Source organism: Erpetoichthys calabaricus, chromosome 18 (assembly GCF_900747795.2).
Source record: "Erpetoichthys calabaricus chromosome 18, fErpCal1.3, whole genome shotgun sequence".
NCBI lineage: Eukaryota > Metazoa > Chordata > Cladistia > Polypteriformes > Polypteridae > Erpetoichthys > Erpetoichthys calabaricus.
Genome location: NC_041411.2, coordinates 48,928,671 through 48,946,776, shown reverse-complemented (window position 1 = coordinate 48,946,776; position 18,106 = coordinate 48,928,671). Strand labels below are relative to the sequence as shown.

Below are 18,106 nucleotides of genomic sequence, written 5' to 3'. Positions count from 1 at the left end.
GCAGCCATTTTTGAGCCAGTACACTCACCACACATTAGGCATTAGGTGGTGCAGTGGTGAGAGAGATAGCCAAATAGAGACAGGGGATGATTAGTGGATTCAATATGACTAGGCCATGGAGGGCAATTTAGACACAATGCTCTACATTTACTTTAAATTTAATCTCCCACAAATCCGGCCAAGCCTGCATTCTGTCCAACTCCCTTTATAATGACTTGGCTGATTCTGCATTGCCTGGCCAAAACAAAAGTTGCACACTTTAATATTTTAATGGACCACCTTCATCTTTAATTACCTTGTGGCATTGTTTGGATGAGCTTATGCAACGTATCAGTGTTTACTTTTGTCTAGATTTGCATTCACTTTTCGCTGAGATCATGTATAGACGATGGGAGACTTGAACCTCTATGTCAGTGGTTCTCAAACTGTGGGGCGGGCCCCCCTAGGGGGGCGCAAAGTAACAAAAAGCGGGGCGCGAAGATGTGAAAAAAAAGAAAACAAGAATCGAAAATATGAAAAATACATCTATTGAAACCAAAACAAATTAACTTAAACTACATTCTGATACTAGAAAAATAAATATAGAGTTAGATAAATGTCGATAAAAGTGAAGTAGGTATAATAAAATATGCATCTATGATATATCATTAATTTAAAAAGAACAAATTGGTATTAGTGGGCTCCTTTCAAAAAAACGTTAGAGGGGCGCAATTAGAACTGTTATGAAAACTCGGGTCGCAAATACTTAAAGGCTGAGAAACGCTGCTCTATGTAAAGTCTTCTCTACCACATACCAAAGACTTTCAATGGGGTTTGGGTTAGGGCTCTGTGCTGGCCAACTCATGTGTGGAAAATGATTCCATGAACCACTCCTTCACAATCTGAGAACAATGAATCTTGACATTGTCATCCTGGTACATATTGATGGGTTAATCTAGTCATTCAATAGCTTCAGGGACTTAGTTAATGTCATTTTATTACTGCATAATATTGCTGAGCTGACACCAGACCAATTGAAGTGTGTCTCCCATTGCAGATGAGACGCACCACCATCGTGTCATTAGAGCTGCTCGCAACCATACAATTGTGAGTCAGCAGTAACAACCACAGGAAGCGTCTTCACACGTGCTTGTGTAAGAAATGAGAAACTACACACTCCATCAGTTCAAGTTAAAGGAATTATTGCCAGCTGAAACATATTAATCACTGCACTAATAATCCAATCAAATACTGTATTTGTTTATTTAAATTCAAACAACAACTTGGCGCAGCAGTTTACATTATGTGCCCTTCCACCTTATCTAGTAGAACAAGTATGTATCACAGGGCAGGAAGAAGCAGGACCATGCCACACAAGAAGAGACTACAACAACCTACTGGCACACTACACACCATACTATTTTCTAAGTATGATCAACCATGAGCAGGGTTGTGTTTGGGGCTGAAGCCTATCCCAGCAAGCATAGCAGGCATGGCAAGAACAATCCCTGGACTTGGTGTCAGTCCATCACAGGGGAACACACTCACTAGCGATGCCAATCCACCTAATATGCATGTCTTTGGACTGAGAGGAGAGAACATCACCCAGAAGAAGCTCAAGTCCATGGAGGGAGGACCCAGGACACTAACCCTGTGGCAGGAGTGCTACTACTGAGCATATAAGTACGGCATATGTGTGTCTTCTTGTTGTCTATTTATTGGGATATCTTTGTTAATTTTGTAACTTTTTTAGTATGTTGTATAGTTTTTATAAGATGACATGTGAGATATATCGCGACTGTTACATTGTGCTCATGCTGGATAGCGTAAGTTGCACTGCAGTCTGTTTGTTATGCCGCACAATCGCGCAGTCGTTTTCTATTCCCATGTTGTGTGTGTTCGTTTGCAGTCTCAATGTGTGTAAATTGTATTGAGTTCTTATTTTTTCGGTACCACATTTGTACAGTCTTGGTGGTGAAGTCTGAGCGGAGTGTTTCTATGCTTGTAACACATAGCATGCAGTTATTATTATTTTCCATACTAGTAGATTATTCCCGACACTCAAAAAAATTTTTTTATTGCATTACTTAGCAGTACTTATTGTACTATTTCACAAAAGTACAGCATTATTTTGCATCTGATTGCACACTATGCACATGCTTAATGTCTCCTTCACTAGATGAGGCGTGCAAAAAGTTACCCACAGCAGCAGGCAGTATTTCTGTAAAATAAAGCAATTCTTTTGTGAAACTATGTAATAATTGTTGCAATGTAATTGTCCTGCCGAGAAGGTCCGTGTACTTTTTGGTATTTGAAATTTCATTTTAGAAGCAAAAATGAAAAAACAAAAATGAAATGAATTTTCAGATTTTGATTTTTGATCAAAGAATGAAATGAGGGAAAATAAGGTATTTTTTAATTCTGTGGTAGCAAATAGCAGTGATAAACTTAAAATTACACATACTTTTCTCGATTTATCTTTGATTCAAATAATGAAAGTGTAATAGCTCAAAAACAACAAAACAGACGCATTTTCATTGTCTGAAACCGGAGGTACTTCTTCTTCTGTGCGATTTTTAATGACACGTACGAACAGTCCTCCTCCTCACAACATATCGACCGACGACCTTGAAGTTACACTACATGGCATCAGTAGAGGATGGATCATTACATTGTTTTTCGGAACAGTGAAAGAGTGACACTCCGGGACAAGGACATAACTGCAGAAAAACTGAGTCGCATCTTTCAGGTAAAAATACAAGCTTTGCAAACTTTGCTTCATTGATGTGGCAGTTCTTTTATGAACGTTATTGTTATTACTTACTGTGAAACAGCTAACATTTGGCAATTTAATTTAATAACACTAAGTCTGGCAATTTTTATAGTGCTAGCATTTTGAATGGTTGCTCATTGACTTTTACCGGCTACTATAGCGAGTAATCGTTTCCAGTATTAACAGTGCGCACAAGTGTAACACGTTAGGAGAGAAACGTGATTTACAGAAAGTTTTCTTAACATGTGCTACACTTGTCAATGATCAACCATTCACACATTTACACACATTCAAAATGCTAGCACTACAAAATTTGCCAGGCTTAGTGTTAGTAAATGAAATCACCAAATGTTAGCTGTTTCATAGTAAGTAACAACAACAACATTCATAAAAGAACTGCTACATCAATGAAGCAAAGTTTGCAAAGCTTGTATTTTTACCTGAAAGATGCAACTGTTTTTCTACAGTCATGTCCTCATCCCGGAGTGGACATTGAAATGTTCTTTTAATTCTGAAAAACAACATAATGGTCCATCCCCTGCTGATGCCATGCAGTGAAACTTCAAGGCCGTCGGTCGATGAGTTGTGAGGAGAACTGTTCGCACGTGTCATCAAAAATCGCACAGAAGAAGAAGTACCTCTGGTGCCAGACAACGAAAATGCGTCTGTTTTGTTGTTTTTGAGCTATTACACTTTCATTATTTGAATCACAAATGAATCCAGAAAAGTATGTGTAATTTTAAGTTTATGACTGCTATTTGTTACCACAGAATTAAAAAATACCTTATTTTCCATCATTTTATTCTTTAATCAAAAATCAAAATCTGAAAATTCCTTTCATTTTCGTTTTTTCGTTTTTGCTTTTAAAATGAAATTTCAAATACCAAAAAGTACACGGACCTGAGAAACAGATGGGTGATTTATTTACTGAGCTGAACCTGGAAAGCAAAACAAAAAAATAAAAAATGAACCTAGCTACCAAATCCTAATGAGAGACAAGAATCGAAGTTGAAAAAACAGGTAAAGAGGTCAAACCAAATGAAACTTGAATGAAGAGCCATAACACAAGATTTCTGTTAGTATTGTTCTGTCAGCAAACTGGCAGATACATTTTTAAGCAAAAACTGAGAGATATTTGTAAAAAAAACAAAAGAAAAGAAAATTTAAAGTAAAACAAAACTGAAGCCCAATACGGTATAACAAGAGAGAACAAGAGGGTTAAAACTGAAAGTACACGCCAGAAAAGAGTGCAAAGATAAACTCTGAATATTTCAGAGATTTGGTATCCGCAGATCGGATGAGGATTTGCATGCATCACTGTCCTTTTATCCCATCGCGTCGATTATGCATGGATCCCGTCCTCAGAGGCCACGCTCCTAGCAATACTAGAAGCAGACCTAACGACGAATATTGAACGAATATACACTGAGGACCCAAAAATCCTACCAAATCATGACAAGTAAATTGCCCCAGGAGTGCTATACAATGGCTGACCCTACAATCTCATCTCCAAAAGGCCATGTGAAAAGACAAATTCCCCTCAGGAATGAATAAAGTCTCTATTATAATAAAAAAATCCTGGGACAAGACAAGACTTTTTAGCCTGGGACGAGACATGACTTTTTCAGAGAGATACTTTCATGTCCTGCAAGACGAGACTTTGTGCCAAGAGATTTAACCACCCCTGGGGCCAGAAATAAAAGACAAAGAGTAGATGACAAAGTAGAACATCGTAAAGAATTAAAAAACATTGGTGCGATACACATGCAGAGCAGGTGAGAGATAATGAAAGTACTAAAATTCGAAAGTCTCAAAAAAATGACAGTAAAGATTGCATTAGCACAAACAAACAGAAATTATTACTCTGTGAAATAACGGAATAGCGAAAAGAGATCGAATATATTGTTCGGATTTAAACAAGACTTGTAGATCGTCTAATTCCTGCTGCCATCAGGCAAAAGTAGTGTTTCTTCCCAATGAAGAGGCGTATCCACGAGAATTAAAAGATTTGTTGTTTGGTGAAAGTGAAATCCACATACACGAGCGGCAGAGACATGAAGTGGCTGGCGTGTAGTGCAGGCCAAAGGTGTTGGCGAGCAAAGCGAGCAGGGGGCAAAGCTCCCTAGTATATCAAAAAAATCAAGTATTGTTCCACACGTGTGATTGAAAGGCTGTAATTAACACTCCGAACCAGGGGATGGCGCTGCCACTTAATACTTTTTCTCTCCCTCCCTCTTACAGAAAGAATAATTGATGCAGCGACCACTGATGACATCACTCCCAGCTTCTGGTCTTCTGAACCCGCCTCTCCCAATTCCCAGCTCATAAAAACCAGCTCCTCCACCATCTTGAGCCAGTCTGTTATTGACTCCCGTCTGAAGAAGACATTTGCATTTATTTTTTTGTTTCCTTTTCAATTATACAGGGAAAACTTTATACTCTTTTTGTCTCAATATTACGGTATTTTGTTTTTCTTTAATTAGGGAGTTTGTTAGGCAGAATGAAAAGAAACCACCGCTGACCTTTTATCCTATTATGCCACACCCCTGGCATCATGGGAATTGGAACTAATGATGGCTCTCAAAACCACGGTAATACACAAGAAACAACATTCAAGATGGTAGGAAATAAATTTATTCACATGAACCCTTATCATGACAATAAAATAATTCTTTTGTGAAATAATTATTTCGAAATGGAACAATATTTACAAAATAAGGCAATGGTTTTTTATTTTTTTTTTGAGTAGTGGAGAGTAAGCTTCCGTGGTATTGTGTGTGTGTTTTGCAGTTTTTCTGTGTGTATTTTGTAGAAACTTTACATACTGTGTATCCTTGACATGTATTTGTTTATGTTGTTTGCTTGTTGTGAGGTCTGTGTGGCATGCCTGTACTGTATATTTGATGAGAGTTATCAACTTTTGGGAAGATATGATGGGCTCCTTGTTTATTGCATACATTTGGCAGTGAGAATTTTGCATTTTATGATAGTGTTGCTGTGTATTTTCTGTGTGTATTGTGTGTATTATTTAATGAGTGTTGCACAGAGTGCCCTGTACACTTTGCGTGCGCTCATGTTTTATGCCGTTTCTCACACTGTGTAGCAGGAGCAGAGCTTGTCCTCCATGTCTTTTCTGCTCTGCATCAGGTTTCTGATTAAGATCAGAGCTGCAGGATAACCTCCGGTGCACATCAAAGTAAATGCGTATGTGTGTGTGTGTGCATGTGTGCGCACTCATTGTGAGCAGGGCGCTGTTACTGGAACTCTCAGTCTTCACATCCTCAGTACTCGCGTTTACACACACACCGCATGAACCCTGCAGGTGTGCATCACGTGGCAAACACACAAGCACTTCCTGCAGAGCTGAAAGCTCAAAGCGTGCTCATGGAGGGAGCCTGAGGCTCCACAACAGAGGAAGATTTTCACATGAGTGCACATACCTTGATGTCCCTGTGGATCTTCCCCTGACTGTGGAGATACTCCAGACCCTAGCAAGATAAGCACAATTGTGTAAATAGTACAGTGGCACCAGGCAGATAGTGGTTTGTGTGAGAGCAGTAAGGTGTCTTCATACCTGCAGCATCTCCCGGCTAACATAGGCAATCTGCTGCTCCGAAAGCGGTCCTGTAGCTGGAGAGACACAAGCATGGAGGTGGAGGGTTGATCACTTTCTGGCACTTCAATTCAATTATAAACCATTGTGCTGATCTGAATCTGTGGTTGGCAAGGATGAAACTAGCATCATCCTCTTGCACCACCTCCTTCTCATGGGATTTCTGTAAACACCAGTGCTGGTGTCCCCATGCCTGCTAGTGCCCATCTTCCAAAACTGCAGCAGGTATCCACACACACACCACCACCACCACCACCACTCACCGTGGTATATGTCCTGCAAGGAGCCACCGCCGCAAAACTCCATGCATATCCAGAGCTTATTTAACCTACAGAAAGAGAAGCAAAGAAATGAGCTTCAAAAGTTTGCAGGGGCAGTCACAAGATCAGCAGGCAAGAACATTTTACTGACCCAGTAAAGAAAAAAGCATTTGGATAGCCAATAATAATCAGATAGGCAGATAATAAGCGGACAAAAGAAGACAGGGAAGAAGTGGTGCTCTCCATACCTTATGTAGCTGCCAAAGTAGGCAACGATGTTATGGTGGGTGCAGCTCCTCACCATGATGATCTCCTGCTGGATCACTGAGAAGTCATCATCTGTGGGAACACAGACACATATCTAATAAAGAAGGAAGTCATTTCTAGCTCCCAGAAAACACCCAAGGTCCAGAGTGAGCATCTGAACAGATCCAGGCACAGTTTGCCACATCTTAAGTAATGGGTGAACAGAACATCAAGGAGAGCCTAAAGGAAGGAATCAGGCCTTCTTCTCCTTAGCGTGGGCCACCATTGGAGTAAATGGTTGTATTGAGAGGCTGTGAAGTGAAGGGAGTTGAGCCATTCACTAGCACTGCAGAACGATTGGTAAATCACTGACCTTTTTTTAATATGAATGATGTACCAGGCTTCTTACTTGGATGATTTCTGAATATTGTTTTCAGCTGATGTTTTTTGTTTCTTAAACTTCAGGGTAACAAACTGATTAACTGTGTTAGTGAGAAAAAGGCTTGGCTTCCCAAAAACTGGTCAAGAGTTGAAGACAAACAGCACCTCTGATAACAGATGGCAAGCTTGTGGTTTTCAGAGACCAGAGTGAGCATGCTGAAGTTGAGCACTTTCTGGCACCACACCCTGGGACAGCATTTCAAACCTGTACTCCTTGCTTTGCCTCCACCTTGACAAAAAGGGTAAATGTTGAAGTCGCCCATGCAAGGTGCCAGCTGAAGCCTGGGACATAAGTGTCATTTGCTTACCAGAGATGCTCTTCCTATATCTTGAGAGCTTGGCTAAAGTTGTTCGCCCTGTGCTGCTTCTGCCTTAACCTACTGTACAGGTACACTATACAGTGTGAATTTCCCCCTGGGATTAATAAAGTATCTATCTATCTATCTATCTATCTATCTATCTATCTATCTATCTATCTATCTATCTATCTATCTATCTATCTATCTATCTATCTATCTATCTACAAGGTCAGTATTGTCACATGTACAAAGTGAAGTGAAATTCTTAACTTGCCTGTGCTAATCAACATGGAACACATAGCCATTATTAGTGAGTACAACCACCTTACCTTTAAACTTCTGTCTTCCTTATCTAAAATAATGTACACATGCTCAATTCAAATTCTCAGTGGCACCTGAATCCTGGCGTACAGTCAGGGCTGACTCTAGGCATATTGCAAGTAATCACCAGACTATAGGCAGCATGTCCTAAGGGATTGTCAAAATGTTGTTTCATACGTGATCGTGAAGGTGCTGTTCTCCAAGGGAACTCATTCATTTCATAAGGTTTGCAATGGTGCCAATCTATAAGGGGAAACCTCTCCAGCTGGTTGATTTCATGTAACATTGCATGGGTGCTGGTCTCCAGTGGATCTTGTTGATTTCATATGTTTGCTTTCGTGATGGCACTAATCTGGTCAATTTCATGTAAGACTAAGTGGGCGCTGCTCGTTGATTTCATATGTTTTCACGATGCCACCGATCACCCCTGATGGTCGATTTCATGTAAGATCATAAAATCACAAGGGGGTTGATCTACAAGGGTAACCACCTCCCCACTCGTCAATTTTGTATGCGATCTTGGGCGAGCACATCTCTAAGGAGGCCCATCCCACCCGCTTGTTGATTTCTGTTACAGATCCAACTGCGTTGACCTTAAACACCTTAAAGAGGGACTCTTTTTTGGAAGTCCCTCTTTTGGAACTCCACCTAGGCAAAGCAAAGTACCTTTTAAGCGGGCCCTGTATGTAGTGCACATGTCTACTTCAGCTTAGCCTTGGCTAAGAGCAGACATGTTAAAGGTTTTCTGTACTGTGGCACCTTATTTATAATCTACAGAGATGTTTAATTCATACTCTGGTGGCACGTAAGCCTCGTCAAATCAAACAAGTCCTCTGTGTGGCACTTTAGCCTTGGCACACAGCTAGCATTTGGAAACTGTGGTCTTGTTGTAGTTTTAAAGCTAACCGTTGCATGACATTACACCCTGGCACACCTTGTTATGCCACCTTTGGTAAACGTCTGATATTTTAGAACAGTAATACTGGACATTTTTATACACATTGTCATGGTAGGGACTTTGTTTTGAATTTTTTTTATCATTTCTTCTTGGCTACAAATATTGAGACAATATTTTCTGGGTTTTAGAGATCAAAGAATCTTGTGGTCACATTTGTTTTTGAATTTGTTACACTCTGCTTGGCATTACAGGGGTAGAGTGGAGTCATCAAAGCAGTTACATAGGATTCAGGGAAAGCCACAAGATGGCACTGAAAGTGAAGGAATGATCCGCAGACTAACGCTGCTTGGACATGAGTCAGGGCTGGTCAACCACATTATCTGGTCATCTGGACCAGGATGTCTGGTGTCAAAAGACCCAAAACACTTAATGACTCCAGGCAGTATCACTGATGATGTGTCCCAGCACAGTATGTTAAACTGCTAACAATGGTAAAAAATGGTAATGATCTTCCATGATACCATGCTGTTTTCCTAAGGGCTATGCCATTTTTAGGGTTACTTGACAGATCCTATGCCAGAAGTGTCAGGTGCACAGCATTACCACATCAAAGGTTTAAGGGTCAATGGTGTGCACTCCCTGGTTGTCCAAGATTGGATTCTTCCTTCCTTAACTTTCTTTTCTATAAAAGCCCAACAGAAAGTACACCTTTTTGAAATAAAGCCTGTTATCTCCCATTCTCACCACATTTTACAGAGGCACCATCCAGAGTGTTCTGACCAGCTACATTATGGTCTGGTATAGCAATTGCAGAATGTCCGTCCACAAGAGATGGCAGGGAATAGTGAGGTCAGCAGAGAATGTAGCGGGGTGCCTGTCACTTGTCTGGAAAAACATGTTCACCATACATTGTGTCTGCAAGCACTACTGCATCGTGTAGGAATCTTCTTAGCCTTCTTATTCTTTTTGCCATCTGGAAAACAATTTCCAGTATCAGAGCCTTAACTCTCAGGTTATGTGATAGCTTCTTCCCCCAAGCTGTAAGAGTGGTGGCTCTGTGGCTAGGGCTCTATGCCACCAAGCAGAAGGTTGCCGGTTCCACTCCCGTAAATGCCTGAAGTGATTCCACTCCACTGGGCCCTTGAGCAAGGCCCTTAACCTACAGTTGCTCCATCCTAGGTATGATGTTAATCTGCATCCAGCCCTGCAAGCAGGTCCTCCAACTTGCAGGGAAAACTCAGGGACTGGTGGCAGGATTGGCACTCCAGCCACTGTAAGCAACCTCACACTGTTTCATTCCATCTGAACTAGTGTGGTGCTGAGTTGCACTCAGGTCCTAATTTGGTATCCTGAAGCGGTTCGTCATGTGGTGGGTGCGGCAAGGTGCTGTATCAGTGCATGCTCCCAACCTCTCTGTAAGACTCTTCAATGCAATCAGCCTACTGTGATCTTTCACCCTAATCTAACATGTTAGACTATGATGTCTCCCTTCCTGTTACTTTATCTATCATGTCAAAAGATCAGTCACTGCCCTGATTTGTGGAACTTGTTTCTGTGTAATTTTGGGCGGTTAAATTGTAGTGGCATATATTTCCTGTTTAAAAAGTATGTTCCATGGATTTGTCGCTTTCTGCACACTGTCTTGTCTTATTTGCAGTACACCTACACTTTGAAACCTGAGCTTCATCATTTCGTCCCTCTTTATACTACAGTCCATTCTCGTAATCCATGGAGGTTATGTTCCTGAAAAGCCTTGTTAATATGGAAACCGCAGATACTGAAGTATTGATTCTATGGAAAATAGAATGGAATAGATGGATGCGTAGGCCCATCGAGGCTCTGTAATGACCCTTGTGCAGGTTCATCTACAAAAACCTAATTATGACTTCCTCCATGTTCAATCATCTTCTAGGTGCTCTGCAAGAGGCTGTGCGTGACCGCAGTAGTGCAGATCTGAGGACCTCACTAAACCATCCAGTTGGTAGTAGTGATGAGCAGTGTGTACAAAAATTAGGGACTTTATCAGTGCAAAACAATGACCTGCGCTCGCTGGGAATTCCTTGTTTGTGGCGAACAATTAAAAGCCCTGTCTCCATCATGAATGGGATTTAACGGCTTACGCATGCCTCTCAGTGTCAAGGTAGATACACATTGATCCATTCAGTGTAACGTGTGTGCAGGCCCTGACATCTAAGGGGCATCACAGACCTGTTATTGCTCAATCTCACATTTTGCTGTTGCACGATAAGCCCTCTCAGAATTCTGCAGAACATGACTATGCACCTTGAAGAGGAAGCGGGGAAGGTCAGCCTGCATATCAGCAATGAAAAATCAAAGACCATGAAAATTAACCAAAGATTGGAACTGGCTAGTTTAGCTAGTACAGGAATTTGCCTAGTGTAGGAGCATTCTTTCGAACACCAAGGGCACTGAAAAGAACAGTGCTGAATGAGTAAAGTAAGAGCCCTCTCCAATGGCTGCATCACATCTGCTCAGCACCACAGTCATGAAGATTCAGCTATGCAGAAGCAGTGTGGTTCCAACAGCTATGTATGCCAGCGAGACGTGAGTCGTCACAAGAAAGATCACCCAGAGGCTCAATATCTTCCATCAGCAATGTTTATGTAGCATCATGGGCATCTTCCATTTAGACAGTATGAGATATGGCCGGCCATTCATCCCGGCCAATACCCCCAGGCCGCCAGATGGAGCCCTCCCTGTAGCGTGTAAGTACTCCGAATGCCAGCAGGGAATCATGGACAATGGAGTGTTTATTCACAGCCCTGCTGGATACCATGGGGGCCACCAGAGGACGCTGCAGGGAGGATTAAGGACTATTTTCCCTACACCCCGGAAGTACGTCCCCGTCACATGGACAGAAGAAATAACGTACTTCCGGGATGAAAAAGAAGAATTTTGATCTGACCCGGAAGTGCTAAGAAGTCACATGGACTGAGGGTTCAGAAGCACTTCCGGGTCAAGGACTATAAAGGACTCTAGGAAATCCCAGACGGACAAGCTGAACTGGGTGGAAGGGCGACAACGCGTCTGGGAGTGGTGGAGTGTATTGTTTATGAGTATTGTGGAGAGGAGGGTGCTTTGTGCACGTTATTGTTCAAATAAATATTATATTTGGACTTTTATCTGGTGTCTGGCGTATAGTCTGAGGGTTCAAGGGAATGATAGCGCCCCCTAACTGTCACAATAGTCAAGTGCTCCGATGGAGTGACCTGGCACCTAGCTGGTCAATTACTTTGACTTCCTGCACAATGAATAACATTAACAATAACATTTATTTATATAGCACATTTTCATACAAATAATGTAGCTCAAGTTGCTTTATATGATGAAGAAAAGAGAAAAAAGGCAAAGTAAGAATTAAAATAAGGCAACACTACTTAACATAGAGTAAGAGTAATGTCCGATGGCCAGGGAGGACAGAAAAAACAAAAAAACTCCAGATGGCTGGAGAAAAAAAATAAAATCTGCAGGGGTACCAAGGCCACGAGACCACCCAGCCCTCTCTATGGCCAAAGATTGTACTGCGGTGGCTGCCACCAAAAGGGCAGCATCTTCAGGGTCACCCAGCTTAGATTTACATCAAACAAGTGTCACACATGTGCACATGGGAGACAGCTAGAGGGACCAATCAAAGGTAATTCACCACAAGGCCAGGGGGCAGCGGGGTACACTAATCATTCCTCAGATATTCCTGCAGAAATTCTGCTTGAGTTCTGGCCCATGGAATCACTTCCGGTTCGGGCCCCAAGAACTTAATTCCGGTTCTGTCGACCTATTTTAAAAGGATTCACTTCTGTTTTGGACTCAAACCTGTTCACAACTTTACTTGCATTTGCCCTTTTGCAATCAGGGATTAAGTATACAGGTGGCTGCCCCAAAACTTTTTCTGTGTGTCAAGGCTGATTATTTTCACAAAAGCTTAACTGGATTGAGATCGAAAATGCCAGTTTGGGCCGAATTTACTGGAAAGCATACATTGCCCTGTGTATCAAAAGAAGGAGTAACAAAGTCTAAAGAACTAAGTAAGACGTCTCCTGATTCCAATTCCACTCAAAGCACATGAGGATTCTGTTTGTAATGTTTATTTTTGATTTGAATCTGAAATCATAAAACTCAAATAAATTCTAGCCTTGATTTTCTATGTTTTCACATTGTCATCTGGAAACACCATGTGATTTGGATCTCATTGGTGACGTTACAGAAATGTCCCTATAAATATGGCAGCAATCATGTTATATTAGCTGGATATTAAATGTCTTTAATTTCTCATAGTGTAGTCAGCTTCTTTTTCTCTTCTAGTGGTAGGATTGTGTTTCGGGTTTCAACTTTTCCCTTTGACTTTTAAATAACACCTTGTGCTTTTGTATCCTGGTTGGCCGTGGTAATAGTTTTGAGTCCTTGTCTTCATGTACCATCTGTTTTTTTTTTTAGTGCAAACAATAATCCTTGGGATCTCCAACAAGTCCACTACAAGTGATGTTTGTACTGTGGTGCCTCAGCTTTCATGCACAAGTGAAATATGACATTCATAACCTGGTGGCACCTAGGTCTTGGCAGATCAAACAGGTCCCCCAATTGTCACTTTGGCTTTGGCGTACAGCTAGCATTTAGAAAGTCTCCTCCTCTATCATTAAACCTGACCTATCTATGGTATTACACCCTGGCACAACAGGTACAATTCACATTTTCCTCTCTGTTACCTCAGCCTTGGTGAATGTTGTCTGCACTGAGGCTCCCCGTCTCTCACACAGAGTGCAAAAGTTCTACACATGCCACTCTGGTTCTTGTGCTCTGGCAGAGTGTACCTGTTAATTCTGTCCTCTCTGTACCACCTTTGCCTTGGCATACAGTGAGCTGTTTGAAATTGTTCTCCTCATCAGCTTTGACACCCTGTGTGGTTGGTAAAGCTCTGACCTCTATGGTGTTATAGCCTGGCACATCATATTTGCTTTAGTAGTCTTTTTTCTGTCCTTACATCGGCTTTGGCATTGAAACATTTTCTGTATTGTGGTTCCTCCGCTTTGGCACACAACCAAAACACTGAACTCATACAGCTTATGTACATTATGTTAGACATACACATAGAATTTTGAATTTGTCCTTTTTGTGTCACACTGGCATTGCTATTCTTCTCTGGTACACGTGGCTGCCTTATGGTGTACCACATATTACAATTAATTCAGATGTTGCCCTTTATCCATGATGACTACATTGAAACTGTTCACGGATATTTTTAACTATTGAAGTACAGACAAGTGAAGTGACTTCCTCAGGGTCACACAGTGAGGCAAAGGGCAGGAAATGAGCCACCAGCCTTGTGGTGTATTCAGCAGTACCTTAGCCACTTCACCAGATTACACAGTTTTTCTCTGTGTGTTACCTCAGCACAAAATTAGAATGGTAAAATTGCCAGTGTTGTGCCATCTTAGCCTTAACCCTACTATGAGTTTTGAAACACTATTTGAACTCAAAAGCATGGAGTAGCGAGTGACTTTATGGGCACAAGGCGTCAGTGGGTCACCTAGCGAGAACTCATTTATTCATTTAGTCAGTCGGTAGTTTAATCCCGTTCTGGTTCACAGGGTCCACCCTCAGCAGGGTTTATGGCTGATCGTTGGCCGTTACTTCGGTGCAAATCTGCAAAGTGAGATAGCTTGAGGTGTGACTCCATGGGTGCCATGCAAGAATGAAACCTAGACTGGGTGCCAGTCCATTTAAGAGTATACACTCACTCACTTATATCTGCTGCCCTCCACTGAGACGATGTGGAAAAATGCAGTAAGTGTTGACAACCACTTTACCCAAGGCAGGGGCAAGTGTGGTTTCATCTGCTCAAATGTCCCAGCTTGTTCCATCTTCTCCTTGATGGACGTTTAGAGGATTTTGAAGTGAATGCTTTAGTTGTCCAAGTAAAACTGGAATGGAATTCAGTGGGGTCTGTGATGATTGCTTGGTTTGGGAAGCCCCTTGCTGGGGGTATTCTAGTGATGCTAAGATCAGGAAGTCCCCTGCCTTCCATTTTGCCATAATCGTGCACTCCTCTGAATACGGTCTGCTTGTGCTGTTTAGCCTGGTGTATTGAGCTTTACTTGCACCTGCCTGCAGTGAACACGGAGATAAAAACAGTCTGGTCACATGATTTTAGTAAACCACAAAGGGATTTCCCCTGAAATGGAGGTGCGGATCCAGAGAAAAGTACAAACTGATAAAAGGAAGTCAACTAACCACACAGAAGTAACAGGGAGAGTTTCAAGCAACACTGATATCTCACTATCAGCACTGGAGTAGACTTTTGGGTCTAAATCACACTTCAGGACCCGCAACCAAAAGACGTCTCTAGATTACTGTAATTCACTCCTCTCAGGGCTACCCAAAAAATACATCAATCGATTGCAACTAGTGCAGAATGCAGCTGCTAGAATCTTAACTAGAAAAAGAAAATCGGAGCACATCTCTCCAGTTTTGATGTCACTACATTGGTTGCCTGTGTCATTTAGAATTTACTTTAAAATTCTGTTTATGGTTTATAAAGCCTTAAATAATCTCGCTCCATCTTATATTTTGGAATGTCTGACACCTTACACTCCAAATCATAACCTTAGATCTTCAAATGATTGTCTGTTTAGAATTCCAAGAGCTAAACTTAAAAGAAGTGGTGAGGCGGTCTTCTGCTGTTATGCACCTAAAATCTGGAATAGCTTACTAATAGGAATTCGCCAAGGTAACATGGTGGAGCACTTTAAAAAACTGCTAAAAACTCATTATATTAATATGGCTTTCTCATGGCTTCATTTTAGTGTAACACTGATATTCTGTATATGCATTTAATTATCATTTTTTTCATATCTCTGCAATCCATACCAACCCCTACTTTCTCTGCTGTTCTTTTTCCGTTTTTTTTGTGGTGGCAATCTGCACCATCACCACCTGATCAAAGCACCATGCAGTCCTTACATTGATGGATTGAAGGCCATACCATCATCGTCTAATTCTTCCACGTGAAGCCTGAAAACCATGAGGACTGATTTAGATCATTGATGTTAGGTAGAATGCCTAGTGGAGGCTGGGTGGTCTCATGGCCTGGGACCCCTGCAGATTTTGTTTTTTTGTTTTTTTTTTCTGTTCTCCTGGCCATCGGACCTTACTGTATTCTTTGTTACTTAGCATTGCCTAATCTTATTTTTATATTTTTCTTTCTTCATCTTGTAAAGCACTTTCAGGTACATAATTTGGAGGAAAATGTGCTATATAAATACATGTTGTTGTTGTTATTGTTGTTGTTGTCTCTGTGTAAAACAATAATTGCCAAGCAGTACAATAATTGCCTAGGGTTACTGGCAGTTTAGTGCTACTTTTAGGGATTATGTGGCGTCATCAGCCTTAGACACCATAAGAAAATAACAGACTTGACAGACGAATGGAGACCATTGGTCCATAAAGCTTGTTTGTTTAGCTGTCCTAATATCTCATCCAGGAACTTCTTAAAGGTTGACAAGGTTTCTGCTTCAACTACATGACTTGGTTTGTTCCAGATTCCCCGAACTCTTTGGAGTTCCAAGTTCTCCAAGTTCTCCAGGACACCCACACAAGCCCACTTACCGCACAGGATGTGAAAATCTGCTTTCAAAGCACTCAACATCGTCGATGTTAGAACATGTAATGACACTGGACTCCAAGATGAAATGGGTGGTATTTGCTGGAAAGAGACTAATAGTTGGGTATTTCAAGTTTAAGATCATGGCTATCAATGAAATTCGTACTTGCATATCTCTAAACAGATTTGTGATAGCAGGACAACACAAACACCAAACAAGGAATGTATCATTGACAAAGAATACAACATAGATAATTAATACAGCACCAGATGATGGATATGGTGAAATCAGAAAGTCTTCAGACCCCTTTACTTTTTTCACATTTTGTTATGTTGCAGCCTTATCCTTAAAATCGTTTAAATTTATTTTTTCCCTCATTAAGCAACACTTAATACACAAGAATAACAAAGCGAAAAGAGGAATGCTTGCAAATTTATTACAAATAAAAAACTGAAATATCCCATGGATACAAGTATTCTGAGCCAAATTTGGTTCAGGTGCATCCCATTCTATTGTTCATCGCTGAGATGTTTCTACACCTTGTTTGGAGTCAAACTGTGGTCAGTGCAGTTGATAGGACTAGTTTAGGAAAGGCACACATCTGTCTATAGGAATCCAAGAGATGACAATGCATACCAGAGCAAAAACCAAGCCATGAAGTCGAAAGAATTGCCTTCAGAACTCAGAGACAAGATTGTGTCAACACAGAGATCTGGAGAAGGCTACCAAAATATTCTGCAGAATTGAAGGTTCCCAAGAGCACAGTGGCCTTCATAATTCTTAAATGAGAGAACTTTGGAACAATCACAACTCTTCCTGGAGCTGGCCACCCCGACCAAACTGATCAATCATGAAAGAAGGGCTATGGTAAGAGAGATGGCCAAGAACCTGGTTGCCACTTTGGCAGAGCTCCAGAGAACTTGTGTGGAAATGGGATAAATTTCCAGAAGGAAAACTATGACTACAACACTCTACCAATCTGGGCCTTATGACAGAGTGGCCAGACAGAAGCCTCTCCTCAGTTAAAGACACGTGAAAGCCAGCTTGGAGTTTTCAAAAAGACACCTAACGGACTCTCTGACTGTGACAAACAAGATTATGTGGTCTTGTGAAACCAAGATTAGTGTCATGTCTTTAGAAAATCAGGCATCGCTTATTATTTGTGCAATATCACTCCAACAGTGATGTATGGTGGTGGTAGCATTATCCTAAGGGGTTATTTTTCAGTGACAGGGACTGGGAGACTAGACAAGGTTGAGGGATAGCTGAACGGAGCAAAGTACAGAGATATCCTAAATTCAAACCTTCTCCAGGGTGCTGTGGACCTCAGGCTGGACTGAGGGTTCACCTTCCAGCAAGAAAATGACCCTGAGCACAAAGCAAAGACAACACAGGAGTGGCTTAGGGACGACTCTGGGAATGTCCTTAAATGGCCCAGTCAGAGGCCTAACTTGAACCCAATGGGACATCTCTGTAAAGACCTGAAAATAACAGTACAATGATGATTTCCATCCTACCTGACATAGTTGAAAGGATCTGCAGAGACGAGTGGCAGAAAATCCCCAAATCAAGGTATGTGAAGCTTGTCACGGCACACCCAAGAAGACTCCAGGATGTAATCGCTGCCAATGGTGCTTCAACAACGTACTGCATAAAGGGT

At 41.4% G+C, this 18,106-nt stretch overlaps 1 protein-coding gene across 1 annotated transcript in view; it reads right to left on the bottom strand.

Annotated features, from left to right (window-relative positions):
• Positions 1-18,106, bottom strand: part of LOC114668602 (mitogen-activated protein kinase kinase kinase kinase 5-like) — a 117,400-nt gene that overhangs the window by 23,185 nt on the left and 76,109 nt on the right. Inside the window, exons 3-6 of the mRNA XM_028824431.2 lie at positions 6,874-6,964; positions 6,629-6,693; positions 6,327-6,382; positions 6,193-6,240 (exon numbers count right to left, since the gene is read on the bottom strand). Coding sequence (XP_028680264.2) covers positions 6,193-6,240; positions 6,327-6,382; positions 6,629-6,693; positions 6,874-6,964 — 260 coding nt within the window. The remainder of the gene's footprint in view (positions 1-6,192; positions 6,241-6,326; positions 6,383-6,628; positions 6,694-6,873; positions 6,965-18,106) is intronic.